Below are 16,640 nucleotides of genomic sequence, written 5' to 3' on the forward strand. Positions count from 1 at the left end.
AAAAACTAACTGTTATCATCTCTTGAAGGAGAAAAACTTACATGTTGTCGAACATAATGCCGCATACTAAAGCAACATGTACGAATTATATTTGCGACATTTCAAACACAAAACTATGTCTAAGACAGTTATATCTTAGAGCAATAATAATCATAAACCTGACAATCACTAAAACAGGAGAGAGAGAGAGAGAGAGAGAGAAAAAAAAGAAGTTTCTGAATAGACACGAATTTATTTTTTTTTAAATAAAAGATCAACTTCCATTGTGTTTCGTAATGAAGGGTAGACCGAGATACATCTATGCACGTCCCCGAAAGAGAAGCACCAAGTCTATTCATACATCCTTCATTCAACAATGGCGGGGAAAATATGAAACACAACATGATATTTTTATTCATTTTTATTTCTTTGATGAAATTCGGCCTGATCTCTCCGAGGAGAGCAAATCTCCGTAGTGCGGCGCCACTCAAATTTTCTAATTTATTTTATTTATTTATTTATTTTCTGCAGTGTTTTACCCTTAAAGTGGAGTTTTCTACAAAGGTCTGCAAGGGAGAACACTCCTGTTACCGCGGGCTTTGTGTTTCCAGCACTCGCTATGTCGCCTCAAAGAAGAACTGGTGCCCGTGTAATCACTTATCTCGTGTCGCTCAAACGGAGGTGTGTTTAGGTGGTTCTAGTTTCGCCACCACTTGGGCCAGATGCATGATGATGGCATTTTGGAACACGGGGGTGGTGCATGGCGTCGTCTTCTCCCGCAGTTTCTTGGCAAGTTTTTTCAGCAGACCTGTACGTAGGTCGTCTCCGAGTTTGTACTGTGAGACAAAGACAAGACAAGACAAATTCTTTATTTGCGAGGAAAATAGATGAGTACTGGCGCGCTTTTTTTCATCCAGTCCCCGCCCTGAAACAGGTCTAGACTACACAATACTACATTATATATGTCATTGCATGCACTACACAATGCTACTTATAGTCATAGAATGCGAATACTATACTACATAAATGCATAAGCATGGTACAAATAAGACACACACACACACACACACACATACACAAGAGCACACACACACACACACACACACAAACACAGGCACAAGCATGGTGTTAATAATCGACATAGGAAAAACAAACAAACAAACAAACAAAAACAGAACATACACACACCCTCTCTCTCTCTCTCTCACACACACACGCACAAGAAAGTAGAAAATTTGGAGAAAAAGGTTGATGATTTGGAAGGTCGATCAAAGCGCAATAACTTGATCATCCATGGAATACCGAGAGTCAAAGACGAAACGTGGCAAGACTGTGAGAAATCGGTCAGGGAGATGCTGACAGATAGGTTGGAGATGTCAGACACAGTACAGTTTGACAGAGTACACCGTGTGAGTGCCAATCCTAAGTCTCCCATCGTTGCTTGCTGTACTTTCTACAAAGATAAGGAGAAGGTTTTGAAAGATAAAAGTAAGCTAAAAGGAAGTGGTATATTTATTGGTGAAGATTTCTCTGCAAAAGTCAGAGAAATCAGGAGGAAATTGACCCCTCATCTTAAGGCAGCCAGAGACCAGAGAAAGAAAGTCACCATGGTGTACGATCACTTGGTGATCGAGGGGAAAAAGTACTATTTAGACACCGGTGATAGACTGAAAGAAGTCACGTAGGGTTTCGGCCGACCCATTGAACCATTCTGTGTTTTGTCCTCTAACCCTTTTGGAAAAATACCGATTTTGATGCCAAACATGTCTAAAAGAGGGTCTAGTTTGAGCCTAGCACCGGGTGTAGATTTTGTGTGTGAAACTGGGTACAGAGCGGTAGCTGGCAGCAGGCCAACCATGACACCTGTGTCAGATGACAGTGAACTTGTTGCCAACAGGGAGGGTGGGGAACATGGTGACCTGGCCAGTGACAGTCCGGTGTGTGTTGCAGCTTTCAAAGAGCACGTGAATCGCATGAGGCCAAATAGAACCTCACGGCATGATGAACACTTTCCGGGATTACCCGATGAGGTCTGCATGTTTGGAACAAAATTGTGTGTTGATAATGACGTGTGTGTTGTGAGTGAAAAACCACTTGTTCGTGATTGTGAAGATAAATGTTTTGCAGCTCATGTGAAGTTCTCTCCAATACGTTCAAATTTGTTGTGTTCAAATACGCTTGATAGTTGTTGTGAAGACAATATTAACAAGAGAGGCAAGGCCTTCAAGACTCACTTGTGATACACTTAAAAAAAAAAAAAAATCCAAGCTTTTTATGTATTGAGTATAATTTCAAAATGTAATGTTTAAGATGACAAAGATCAGTTTAAAGCAAATTAACTCCCCTAGCATTAATTACAGAGTGATTTCCCTTCTTTACTATCTGCACCAAAACGTTTGCAAAATAAATAAAACTTCCATGCTTAGCAAAAGAAGTTCCTGTTTGAACAAAAAATGATAATAATGACTGCTCTAGCTGTTGGGTCAGAATATCAGATCAAAGTGCCAAGTTTAGAGAATGCAAAAAATATAAATATAACAGTTCATGCAGTTTGCATATAATTAGGCTTCATTCTTTATTTTTTGTGCCCATCCCAGAGGCGCAATATTGTTTTAAACAAGATGACTGGAAAGAACTGAATTTTTCCTATTTTTATGCCAAATTTGGTGTCAACTGACAAAGTAGTTGCAGAGAAAATGTCAATGTTAAAGTTTACCACGGACACACAGACACACGGACACACAGACACACGGACACACAGACACACACAATTTCCGGAAAGTGTGGTGTTCAGACTGTCATCAGCCACCTCCCCATTCCCGTTCACATAATCATCACAACTTTCATCACCACTCTCATTCATCCTCTCATTACTGCTCCCTCCTCTCTCTCCCACGCCTTCCCTCATGGTACAAAATGCACTATTTATTCTCATTACTTTTATCCGCACTCACAAACTCATCATCACTGTCCACACAACTTCCGATACATTCGTCATTTTTGACTCACTTGATATCTGTAGATCAGTGGTATGATCATTTTAGAAATGTACTTGAAAAAGAAGCAGATGATTTAGATGAAGATGATGCAATAGATGAAGCAGTAGAAGATGGAGCAAATGAAGTTATAAACAGACAAATATCCAGGGATGAATTACTGTTAGCGATTAGAAAATTGAAGAGTGGAAAATCAGCTGGACCTGATGAATTAATCGGCGAGTTTTTCAAAAATGGTGGTGAATCCATATTAACGTTTTGGTTGAATTTATTTAATCATTTATTTGACAATGGCATTCATCCACAAAACTGGACCGAATCAATTATTTTACTATTGTTTAAGAAAGGTGAAGTGAATGACACAAATAATTATAGAGGAATAACATTATGTAATACTAGTAGTAAATTGTATAGTTCAATTATTAATTACAGATTACAAGAATGGGTGAGTTTAAACAACATAACAGGTGAACGTCAAGCTGGTTTTAAGAAAGATTGTTGTACTATCGATCATATATTTAAATTGTAGCTGCTGTTCAGAGACAATTTGCCAATAATCAAAAGTTATATGTTGCATTTGTTGATTTTGAAAAAGCATTTGATAAAAATGGAATTAGAGGTAAACTGTATCGATGTATTAAAAGCATGTACAGAGAAGTGAAAGCTAGGATAAGAAGTGGAGCGAAATTATCAGATTTTGTTAATTGCACCAGAGGAGTAAAACAAGGCGATGTTTGTAGTCCTGTTTTGTTTTCATTGTTTGTCAATGAGATTGCCCTCGAAATCATTGAAAACGGGCGACATGGGGTGACTTTTGATTTGATAGAGTTGTTTATGTTGCTTTTTGCCGATGATATGATTTTGTTATCAATACCAGTTATTGGTTTGCAAAGACAGTTGAATAGTTTGTATGAAGCCGCAATGAAACTAGAATTAAGAGTAAATATGGACAAAACAAATATAATTGTGTTTCGAAAGGGTGGATATCTTAGTAGACATGAACAATGGTCTTATGGAAATGAAACAGTAAAAGTGGTAAATGCATACAAGCATCTTGGAATATTTTTTTCAACTAGACTTAGTTTTTCTTTTGCGTGTCATGATTTAGTAAACAGAGCAAAGAGAGCTGTTTTGATTATACTTCGTGTTATGTACAAATTAGATTGTAGCTCATATACTATATTTATAAAGTTATTTGATTCTCAGGTACAGTCTATTTTACAATATGGTGCTGAAATATGGGCTTTTGAAAATGGTGCAGACATTGAAAGACTACACCTGTCTGCTATGAAACGTTTCTTGAATGTTGACATGCGAACACCTAACGACTTTATTTATGGTGAACTTGGGAGATACCCGATATATCTAAATTCTTATGTAAAATGTATTAATTACTGGCTAAAATTAACTAGAATGGATAGTTATAGGTTACCATACAAAGCTTACAGGTCGCTGTATAATTTAGACAATAATGGTAAGAAGACTTGGGCTACAGGTATTAGAAAATGTTTGTGTTCCTATGGATTTGCCTATGTATGGGATAACCAGGGTGTTGAAAATGTAGCAGGATTTATGAAATGTTTTAAACAAAGACTTGTTGACTGTAGATGGCAGAGCTGGCATGATCACGTACAGAACAGCAATAGATTTGCTGAATACAGGATGTTTAAAGTGACAAATAGTGTGGAACCATATATTGAAATTGCAATGAATAGATATGTTAAATGTGCTCTGACTAAATTAAGATTTGGTGTAACAGACATTGCCTGCCATAGGTTTAGATTTAGCGATAGAAGAGTAGATAAAGTACAGTGTCGTTTATGTCATGATTCAGAAGAAGATGAAATTCATTTTATGTTTTGCTGTCCTGTCTTTCACGACTTAAGGATAACATATATTCAACCTAAGTTTTATAACAGCCCATGTCGCTTTAGATTTAATTTGCTTATGTCATCTAGAAATGAAATTGTTTTACGTAATGTTGCGTTTTACATTTACTATGCCTTGAAACGATTACGTACGGCTGTAACTTAAATCATAGTATCAATTTGAATTTTCATGACAATAATGTTGTTAAGATCAAATACTAGACACTGTGTTATCGTAATTTTGGTTGTTTGTTTTGTATATGATTTCCTCTTCAATTAGGGGCTTAGGCCTAAATTTGAATAAACATTTCGCATTCGCATTCCCATTCTCTCACACGCACACGCACACACAAGCATACATTGTTTGTGTTCAGTAAAACATACTATACTAATGTGAATATAAAACTGTAAGACAGAGTAAGGGAGACTGTGAAACAGACAGACAGACATACAGAAAGAGTGTGTGTGTGTGTGTGTGGTGGGGGGATTAGGGGGTGCGGGTGGGTGCATGCATGCACACACACACACACACACACACACACACAAGTTTCAAGTTTTAATTATCCTTTCACTCCTATTGGAGTATGGAGGATTACTGCAAAATAAACTTTTCGTGCCCAGAACAAACATTTCCAAATACACAACAATGTCACATAAAAGTTGAGAAAACACAAATGTCTTTTAACTCCAAAAGTATAACTAGGCAACATTTGCAAATCTAATCATCTTACTTACAGCTAAAATGACTTTTTTGCCTCCTTTGAGCATATTACACACACACACATACTTTCACACACACACACACACACACACACACACACACACACACACACACACACAAAATACAATGTCTATGTATTTTCTCCCCTTCCAATAGACCTTGAGTGGTGGTCTGGACGCTAGTCATTCGGGTGAAACGATAAACCGAGGTCCAGTGTGCAGCAGGCATTTAGCGCACGCAAAAGAACCCACGGCAACAAAAGTGCTGTTCCTGGCAAAATTATGTAGAAAAATCTTCTTCCATAAGAAAACAAATTAAATTAAGGGCAGTGGAAAAATACAAACAAACAAAAAAAAAACAAAAAAAAGGTGGCGCTGTCAGTATAGCGTTGCGCTCTCCCTGGGGAGAGCAGCCCCAATTTCACACAGAGAAATCTGTTGAGACAAAAAAGGAGTAATATAAATACCTCAGCGAAAACACTGTAGACGCCGGAGAGCAGACGGTTCTTGTGGAAGGACTGTCTGCTCCCGTGCAGTATCTGAACCCCTCTCCCTTCTGCCGACAGACAGGCGCTGCTGTTGTCTTTATAGCGAAACTGGCAGTGGTCCGTGCGGAAATTCAGCGGGCAGTCCACCCAGAACAGTTGGTCTGCAAAGTGTAATGTGATCAGAAATTGTGGAGAAACTGGGGAGAGCTCTTTAGTCCAGCCAGAACAGCTGGTCTGCAAAGTATAATGTCATAAAAAAAAAAAAATTTAAATGGGGACAGCTGTTTAGTCCAGCCAGAACAGTTGGTCTGCAAAGTGTAATGTGATCAGAAAATCCATGGAGAACTGGACAACACATTACAAGGTCTTCAGAGAAGAATTACCCCTCAGTCAAATTTTTCGGCCTTTAACTCTTTTCACTCTAAGGGGGCCGGGCCGCACCCAGGTCATAACTCCTGAATGCACTTGTATTGCCACCTTTTTTTTTTCCCAACCTGGTCCTCAGCAGGTTCGAACCCGCGCATCCAGGGTGGTCGCCACTTCAGGACTGTCATCTTTCTGGCAGACATTTCAACCACTGATAATGATGCTAATAATAGTAATAATGATATTCATAATAACTTTTTTATATATAGTTACTAAGGAAACAATTTTGCTCCAAGTGCTTTACAGTTACAACAGTTCGTTTTTGACTCACTTGTGCAAACAAAGTGAGTCTATGTTTTAACCCGGTGTTCGGTTGTCTGTGTGTGTGTGTGTGTGTGTGTGTGTGTGTGTGTGTGTGTGTGTTTGTGTCTGTGTGTCCATGGTAAACTTTAACATTGCCATTTTCTCCGCAAATACTTTGTCAGTTGACACCAAATTAGGCATAAAAATAGGGAAAATTCAGTTCTTTCCAGTCATCTTGTTTAAAACAATAATGCACAAACAAAAAATTAAAAAAAGAAGCCAAATTATATGCAAACTGCATTGACTGTTATATTTATATTTTTTTTATTCTCTAAACTTGGCACTTTGATCTGATATTCTGACACAACAACAAGAGCAGTCATTGTCATCATTTTTTGTTCAAACAGGAACTTCTTTTTGCTAAGCATGGAAGTTATATTTATTTATGCAAACGTTTTGGTGCAGATAGTAAAAAAGGGAAATTAATCTGTAATTAATGCTAGGGGACTTAATTTGCTTTAAACTGATCTTTCTCATCTTAAACATTACATTTTGAAATTATACTCAATACATAAAAAGCTTGTGTGCTTTACTCTCAGTGTACAGGGCTTTCACTATGTTCATTCGCCCAAGTGGTCTTTTTCGGAAAATACTAAAATCAATACGACGAGTGGACTTTATAGATCTACTGGCTGAGCCCTGAAGCTCATGGGCAAAAATCAATTGCGTACACATATTTATACACATTCAAAGCGCGTGCTCATATTCTTCGCGAACGCGAACGACGCCATTTTGTTTCAAGTTGTTGACCTCCCGTTCAATCCTATATTCAATCAACAATACACGATAACATGTGATGGTAAGTTGGAGAAGGAGACCGTTAAATATTTATTCATAGAAAGATTTGTGAACGCCTCGTCACTTACTGGATTATGCCCCAAACTGCCATAAAAATATCCACAGAATCAGTCGGAAATCAGTTAAAAATAATAAACCATGTGAGTTAATACCCTTGAATTGATGAAACGTAAAAATTTCCGGTCTTGACTTTTCTCAAAATGAAGTCCTTTTCACTTCATAAGACGTTTAGAAGCACTTGTACTTGGCTCTACGTGTTATTAGTTTAACAAAATACTCAATGTTCATATCAAATTTAAAACTAGAATGAACATAAAAGAGAAATTGAATCGACCGTGTCAACCGGGTGTATCTAACTGAAACTTGTACATCTATCTAGATCCAGAGAAAACGTCTAAATGTTGCAGTGTGATTGCGGCGATAGCCACGTCTCCTTTACCGCGGACTTAAAAAGAATTTTTAATTACCTTAAAGATTTTTTGAATGCCCAAGATACACCAGAATAATATGATTTAAACAGCGTTCTCACTGCGAATACCGCAATCGATTTATCGCCCTTTAAAACAGCATGTTTAAGTACTCGTATTTTTGAACGTCAGTTAAGGAGCCACGACAGTGTAATGGGTAAGACAGTTTCTTCTCACCCAAACACGCAGAATTCGAATCTGCCGTTAGGACTTTTTTTTCTTTTTCTTTTAACCCAAAGCTTTATAATAACAAATACAGAACACATTTTAACGATTAGATTTTTTTTTAAAGTGTATCACAAGTGAGTCTTGAAGGCCTTGCCTCTCTTGTTTGGATTGATAAAACAAAATAAAAAACAACAAAAACATATATCATCCCCCAAAACATGCAGGTTGATCCAAGGAAGAAACAAACATGACAAAATAAAACAAGACACTGCATCAAAAGTAGTAACAACAACAATAACAATCCAATCCACATAGCACCCCCCCCCCCCCCTTCCGAGTCATGCAAGACATGCTCAACTACACTGCACAGTATAAAACTCGACGAGTAAAACATACATTTGAACACAAAATGAAAAACCAATATCCATAACCTACACAAACATCCAGCCATACACCAAAGCACGTTCAAGCACACACACACACACACACACACACTTCCATTGTTCTAGTTTATCCCTTTTTCTTTTTTTTTTTCTTCCAACCCCCAAATCACACACACACAGCACACACACGCGCGAGCGCACGCAAGCAGGCAGGCACGTACGCACGCACACACACACACGCACACACACACACACACACACACACACACACTTCACACACATGGCGTCCTTTCTCTCCCTACCGCCCAGTGTTCCACCAACCCCTTGTATCCAAAGCCACGTGCTCACAGAGAATCACCTGGATGGAAGTGCAGGTAGATGTTGAAGAGGTCCTGGTCCACCGTGAATAGCTTCTTCCGGTAGACATGGCTGTAGCGCCACATGTTCTCACCAAAACTGACCTGGCGTAGTCTGGTCAGGTTCATCAGAATCACACCTGAATTCACACCTGAGAAACACCACCACCACTACTAAAGGTCACCCACCCGACTCACCTGAAGTTCTTTCTCTCAAGTATCATCAGAAAAGATATCATAGACCAAAGAAACCAACATCAACTCTCATTGAAATACCGTGCTCATTGAAATACACCGAGGAACCCTAAAGGTGAGTTCAATTCCACTGTACCTTTAGAATCGTTTCTGATATTTCTTTCACTCCTTTCCTGCTGTCAACGCTTCGCACTGAAATGATAAACAATATCGGCCTCCTGCGTTCATCATACACAACAAGTACAGACACTACCCTGTCATAAAAAATTAAAAAAATTCCAACGCTTGCCTGATTAGAATTTCACCAAAGATTAAAAAATCTTTAATTCTTTTCTGTGCGGTGCTTAGTGGATGGATGTACGGCTTGAATTTCACGTGGAAAAATAAGATGTGACAATCAAGAAAGTAGCACAACACAAACTGCTGATATCATCTGCAAGTTTTGTAAGAAAAGTGCTAAACGATGCTGGAAGACAAGAACACTGGAAGAATCCATCTTGCCAGTTGTCGGATTACATGTTTGATCAAAGCTACAACACAGTTCAGTTCAGCTCAGCTCATGTTGTTTGTAATGAGGTACAGGCCATCGTGTGGCTGGGGATCACCACAACACACAAGTTCAATCATATCTCTGTGAACTTGATCAGTTAAAACAAAATGAAGAAGAAATTTTCTACTTTCCCCCCCTATTACTAATATCATGCTTCGCGACAAGTTTTCGGAAGGCATTGAATTCTGATGTTTGTACCTGACAGGTGGACACTCAACATATTATTTTCATCCTCACAAGGAGGTTGCACATAAACATTGTTCATCCTCACCAGACGGGTGCACGAAAATGCCACGGAGCTTGGTCGTTGTTTTGTACCAGCCACCCCCCTTCTTGTTCTCGTGATTGGCCACCAGGCCCAGGGTCTGGCTGGCGTTAAAGCGGGCAAAGTGGTCCCACACTGATGTCACAGAGGTCAGGAACAGGTTGTCGGTGTCCACATACAGTACTGCGTCCACGTCTGCTAACAGAGTCTGCCACGCACAAGCACACACACACACACACACACACACACACACACACACACACAGACACACACACACACATGCAAGCACACACGCACACAGGTATGCATATACATACTCACACTCTCACACTTAAAAAAGATAATTCAGCCGTTTTGGTGTAAGGAGGGTGAATAGCCCAGCAAACAACGGAAGAAAGTCAATGAAAAACAGAATGCAAAGTGAACAATGTCAAAAAGTTCAATAATTTTGACAATTTGATAGATATCCACTTTCCCACGCGCATGCACACAATATTCTGAACACTTGAACACTCCATTCTATCCATTCAGGCATCAGGGATACTGTCACCCAACAGGAACTCACGTGCAGAAACAGACGCTGATATGCACACGGCCTCCAGAACACCGATTTCCACCAGGTGGCGTTTGCTGGCAGGGTGATATTATACACCCGGTACTCCATTTTCTCTGCGTACTGCTGGGGCCAGGCTTGGAGCTGACCCAAAGCACAGTCACCAGACACACTGTCACAGGCATGGTCATTCTGCATGTCACAGGCATGGTCATTCTGCAGGTCACCCACCCCACCTCCAGCACCATACCCCAACATGTGTACAGCAGCTGTTAACAAAATGCAGCCCAAAGGTCATTCATCCTCTCAACAGCAGGTGCTTATCAATGCAGCCTTTCTTTTTCTTTTTCATCTTCTCATTCTTCTTCTTCTTTATCTTTTCAGTAATATCTTTGTCACTGAGTGTCTGGAGATGCCTCCGCTGGCACAAAATTCCCTGCAAATCATTCGCTACTCGTGGAATAGTTTTAAATGTGATTGCTGTTATAACGCTATCAAACTCCAAATTGACGTTATTGCACCACCAACAGCCTTGTCTTTGGCACTGAACACAGCAAGCATTGGGTAGGTATGCCTAACTGCGAGTGATCCAGTCGAGCGACCACCTCAACATGTATTCTGTAAATATAACATGTCGTACGATAGTCAAACGTAGTATTTTTGTTTTTGAAGGCTTTCTCCGACTGGTTGCAGCAGGAAAGGTTCGTCTGCTCATTTTTTTCAACGCTTTGTTGACGTTTGAAATAGCAGGGGTGCCTGAGGGTAAATGCGAACGGGCAAGTGTAACTGCGAACAATGGCTTTGGGTACATATAGGCAATTAAAACAGAAGCAAGTCTTTAACTCATTAGACAAATTATATTAGTGGAACATCGCACCAGATTCTTGTATTGTTGGTTCTGATTACACATGCACACAAACACACAAACAGACATTTAGACACACACACCCCACACCGCACACAAACACACCCTTTTGAGAGTGCTCAGTAACTGTGCAGCATCGTTCGCAAATAGACGCGTAAAAATATCCTATGGTCTAGTTTCAAACGACACTATACAGATTCCTGTCAAAACTGACGTTCTGATCTGTCACCAACATGCTTTCTTAAACTGACACAGCACTGGTAATGCACATTCAACATATCCGATCAAATCAACTATTCTAAACTATGTCAAAGTTCACGTCATACAACTTGCTTCCAATGATTTTAGGATTTTGTGAGCACGTTTGAAACCCTAGTCGGCAGTGGTGCGCGAAGAGAAGAAAGAGCGCGGAAATAGCCAGAAATAGCTGATGGTTGACTGGTTCTTGGAAATGGATATTCATTAAGGTATTAGAAAAAGGTCGATGCTGACGTTAAACTGTAAAATACAACCGTTAAGAACGCTTCGACGTGGGGCGGTATACGAGTCGTTCGCAATTACCCATACCTACCCTACTGTGTGCACACTTGGCTCACAGGGCTCAGCTGAGTTCCCCTTCCTCATCACTAATGGCGCACAGTGTCAAATCCACGTAGACAATCACCAAGCGCATATAACTGTTTATGTCTGAAATCAGTGTTTGGGGGTGGGAGGGGCCTGAGGTGGGGTAAAGTGGGATGGGGTGGTGGTTAACAGATAACCCAGAATGACTCAGACAACAGCCAAACATTTATATATAATTAAAAGAAAATAAATTCTTAAGACAGACAGACACACACACACACACACACACACACACAGAGAGAGAGAGAGAGAGAGACAGACAGACAGACAGACAGACAGACAGAGATGGGGGAAGTTATATATATATATATATATATATATATATATATATATATATATATATATATATGTGTGTGTGTGTGTGTGTGTGTGTGTGTGTGTGTGTGCGCGTGTGTGTGTGTGTGTGTGTGTGTGTGTGTGTGTGTGTGTGTGTGTGTGTGTGTGTGTGTGTGTGCGCGTGTGTGTGTGTGTTAATAAAGTTTTGTTGCATCAATCGTAAACTGCAAATCGAAGTAAAAAGGAAGGGAAGTGGAAGACTGGGAAAACAGAAGTTACAATGAACTACCATGATTTCTTCTTTTAGAAAAGAAAAGAACAAAAAATTAATGTATTGTTTATTAATATAGTTGGAAATAGATTAACAGGGCCTACCCAGCATACTGTCTGTCGACTTTGTTTCGTGCTGTGGGGAAATCACAACTTGACTGAAGTCAATCCAGAAAACGCGGGAAAGACACGGAATTTTAGTATGCTGACATTTGATTTTTTTTTCATTTTTTTTTTCAAAAATATATTTTTTTGCGTTTTTGTATGCTTGTAAAGTTTGACGTATGTAAGGTCATCACTGAACGTGCTTCAGTCACAGCCTGCAGCTCATCTTACACCTCTCTCACACACCCCGAGCCCCCCTTCCACCCCCCACCCCTCTCTCACACCCATCGAGCCCCCCTTCCTCCCCCCACCCCTCCCTCACACACCCCGAGCCCCCCTTCCTCCCCCCACCCCTCTCTCACACACCCCGAGCCCCCCTTCCTCCCCCCACCCCTCCCTCACACACCCCGAGCCCCCCTTCCTCCCCCCACCCCTCCCTCACACACCCCGAGCCCCCCTTCCTCCCCCCACCCCTCTCTCACACCCACCGAGCCCCCCTTCCTCCCCCCACCCCTCTCTCACACACCCCGAGCCCCCCTTCCTCCCCCCACCTCTCTCTCCCCCCCCCTCCCTGCCACCCCCCTTCCTCCCCCCACCTCTCTCTCCCCCCCCCTCCCTGCCACCCCCCTTCCTCCCCCCACCTCTCTCTCACAACCCCTCCCTGCCACCCCCCTTCCTCCCCCCACCTCTCTCTCACATCCCCTCCCTGCCACCCCCCTTCCTCCCCCCACCTCTCTCTCACACCCCCTCCCTTCCCCCCCCCCACCTCTCTCTCACATCCCCTCCCTTCCCCCCCCCACCTCTCTCTCACATCCCCTCCCTTCCCCCCCACCTCTCTCTCACACCCCCTCCCTTCCTCCCCCCACCTCTCTCTCACATCCCCTCCCTTCCTCCCCCCACCTCTCTCTCACATCCCCTCCCTTCCCACCCTTCCTCCCCCCACCTCTCTCTCACACCCCCTCCCTTCCCCCCCTTCCTCCCCCCACCCCTCCCTCACACCCCCTCCCTTCCCCCCTTCCTCCCCCCACCCCTCCGTCACACCCCCTCCCTTCCCCCCTTCCTCCCCCCACCTCTCTCTCCCACCCCCTCCCTTTCTCCCCCACCCCTCCCTCACACCCCCTCCCTTCCCCCCTCCCTCCCCCCACCCCTCCCTCACACCCCCTCCCTCCCCCCACCCCTCCCTCACACCCCTCCCTTCCCCCCTTCCTCCCCCCACCTCTCTCTCACATCCCCTACCTTCCCCCCTTCCTCCCTCCACCTCTCTCTCACATCCCCTCCCTTCCCCCCTTCCTCCCCCCACCCCTCCCTCACACCCCTCCCTTCCCCCCTTCCTCCCCCCACCCCTCCCTCACACCCCCTCCCTTCCCCCCTTCCTCCCGCCACCTCTCTCTCACATCCCCTCCCTTCCCCCCCTTCCTCCCCCCACCCCTCCCTTCCCCCCTTCCTCCCCCCACCTCTCTCTCACATCCCCTACCTTCCCCCCCTTCCTCCCCCCACCTCTCTCTCACACCCTCTCCCTGCCACCCCCCTTCCTCCCCCCACCTCTCTCTCACACCCCCTCCCTGCCACCCCCCTTCCTCCCCCCACCTCTCTCTCACATCCCCTCCCTTCCCCCCCTTCCTCCCCCCACCTCTCTCTCACACCCCCTCCCTGCCACCCCCCTTCCTCCCCCCACCTCTCTCTCACACCCCCTCCCTGCCACCCTCCTTCCTCCCCCCACCTCTCTCTCCCCCCCCCCTCCCTGCCACCCCCCTTCCTCCCCCCACCTCTCTCTCACCCCCCCTCCCTGCCACCCCCCTTCCTCCCCCCACCTCTCTCTCACAACCCCTCCCTGCCACCCCCCTTCCTCCCCCCACCTCTCTCTCACATCCCCTCCCTGCCACCCCCCTTCCTCCCCCCACCTCTCTCTCACACCCCCTCCCTTCCCCCCCCCCACCTCTCTCTCACATCCCCTCCCTTCCCCCCCACCTCTCTCACATCCCCTCCCTTCCCCCCCACCTCTCTCTCACACCCCCTCCCTTCCTCCCCCCACCTCTCTCTCACATCCCCTCCCTTCCTCCCCCCACCTCTCTCTCACATCCCCTCCCTTCCCCCCCTTCCTCCCCCCACCTCTCTCTCACACCCCCTCCCTTCCCCCCCTTCCTCCCCCCACCTCTCTCTCACATCCCCTCCCTTCCCCCCCTTCCTCCCCCCACCTCTCTCTCACACCCCCTCCCTGCCACCCCCCTTCCTCCCCCCACCTCTCTCTCACACCCCCTCCCTGCCACCCCTTCCTCCCCCCACCTCTCTCTCACATCCCCTCCCTTCCCCCCCCCCCACCTCTCTCTCACATCCCCTCCCTTCCCCCCCCACCTCTCTCTCACACCCCCTCCCTTCCTCCCCCCACCTCTCTCTCACATCCCCTCCCTTCCCCCCTTCCTCCCCCCACCTCTCTCTCACATCCCCTCCCTTCCCCCCCTTCCTCCCCCCACCTCTCTCTCACACCCCCTCCCTGCCACCCCCCTTCCTCCCCCCACCTCTCTCTCACACCCCCTCCCTGCCACCCCCCTTCCTCCCCCCACCTCTCTCTCACACCCCCTCCCTGCCACCCCCCTTCCTCCCCCCACCTCTCTCTCACACCCCCTCCCTTCCCCCCCTTCCTCCCCCCACCTCTCTCTCACACCCCCTCCCTGCCACCCCCCTTCCTCCCCCCCACCTCTCTCTCACACCCCCTCCCTGCCCCCCCTTCCTCCCCCCACCTCTCTCTCACACCCCCTCCCTTCCCCCCCTTCCTCCCCCCACCTCTCTCTCACACCCCCTCCCTGCCCCCCCCTTCCTCCCCCCACCTCTCTCTCACACCCCCTCCCTTCCCCCCCTTCCTCCCCCCACCTCTCTCTCACACCTCCTCCCTGCCCCCCCCCCTTCCTCCCCCCCACCTCTCTCTCACACCCCCTCCCTGCCACCCCCCTTCCTCCCCCCACCTCTCTCTCACACCCCCTCCCTGCCACCCTCCTTCCTCCCCCAACCCCTCTCTCACACCCCATCCCTGCCCCCCCCCCCTTCCTCCCTCCCTCCACCCCCCCTAACCCTCCCCCCCTCACCTCACCTCACGGGCAAGCCCTTCCTGTAGATGTGCCTCAGAGAAGATGTGGAAGACCAGGGATCCCTCACTGGTCAGGGCAGCTGCCGATCTGAGCATGGTCAGGGTCTCCTCCGCCCTGTCGCGGCACGCTACCACCGCCAGGTGCATCCTGGGCAGGGAGGAGGCTTTTGCCCCTGCCCTGTGAAAAAGTGTCCCTGTGTCTGATGGGTGAGGAAGGAGCGCGCACACATTCATACGTGTGTACACCACTTAGATATATATGTACTCTGTGTGTGTGTGTGTGTGTGTGTGTGTGTGTGTGTGTGCGTGTGTGTGTATGTGTGTGTGTGCGTGTGTTTGTGTGTGTGTGTTTATTGTGTGTGTGTGTGTGTTTGTGTGTGTGTGTGTGTGTGTTTTTGTGTGTGAGTGTTTGTGTTTGTGTATTTGTGTATTTGTGTGTTTGTGTGTGTGTGTGTGTGTGTGTGTGTGTGTGTGTGTGTGACAAAAGAGAACGAACAAAATAAGCAGAAAGACAGCAATAAAAAGCATTCAGAAGGATACCAGATAATAAAAAATTACCAAAAAATCATATATATATATATATTATATATTATTATTATATATATTAACACTATTTTGGCGAAGAAAGTTCAGAATATGAAAACATAAACGGAAAAAAACAATAATGGATACTTATATAGCACACAATCCAGATATCTGCTCTAGGTGCTTTACAAAAACGCTTTTGTTAACATAAAACATTACATCAATGTTACATACACACACCAAATTGTGACTACACACACACACACACACACACACACACACAATGCATAATACATTTTAACATACTTATGTGTGTAACAGCTACTCTAACACATACGCACACATAGGCAGGCACAAACTTACATAAACACACGCACA

At 44.9% G+C, this 16,640-nt stretch overlaps 1 protein-coding gene across 2 annotated transcripts in view; it reads right to left on the reverse strand.

The window, feature by feature from the left end:
• Window positions 1–384: 384 nt before the first annotated feature.
• The window catches only part of LOC143291157 (glucoside xylosyltransferase 2-like), a 29,232-nt gene continuing 12,976 nt past the window's right edge, over window positions 385–16,640 (reverse strand). Inside the window, exons 3-8 of one of the 2 annotated variants that reach the window (XM_076600844.1) lie at window positions 15,741–15,915; window positions 10,528–10,659; window positions 9,969–10,170; window positions 8,955–9,104; window positions 6,031–6,212; window positions 385–815 (exon numbers count right to left, since the gene is read on the reverse strand). In XM_076600844.1, coding sequence (XP_076456959.1) covers window positions 651–815; window positions 6,031–6,212; window positions 8,955–9,104; window positions 9,969–10,170; window positions 10,528–10,659; window positions 15,741–15,915 — 1,006 coding nt within the window. In that variant the 3' untranslated portion in view covers window positions 385–650. Of the gene's footprint in view, window positions 816–6,030; window positions 6,213–6,321; window positions 6,360–8,954; window positions 9,105–9,968; window positions 10,171–10,527; window positions 10,660–15,740; window positions 15,916–16,640 lie in introns of those variants that run through there. The other variant, XM_076600845.1, reaches the window with a different exon arrangement.

Source organism: Babylonia areolata, chromosome 16 (assembly GCF_041734735.1).
Source record: "Babylonia areolata isolate BAREFJ2019XMU chromosome 16, ASM4173473v1, whole genome shotgun sequence".
Classification (NCBI taxonomy): Eukaryota; Metazoa; Mollusca; class Gastropoda; order Neogastropoda; family Buccinidae; genus Babylonia; species Babylonia areolata.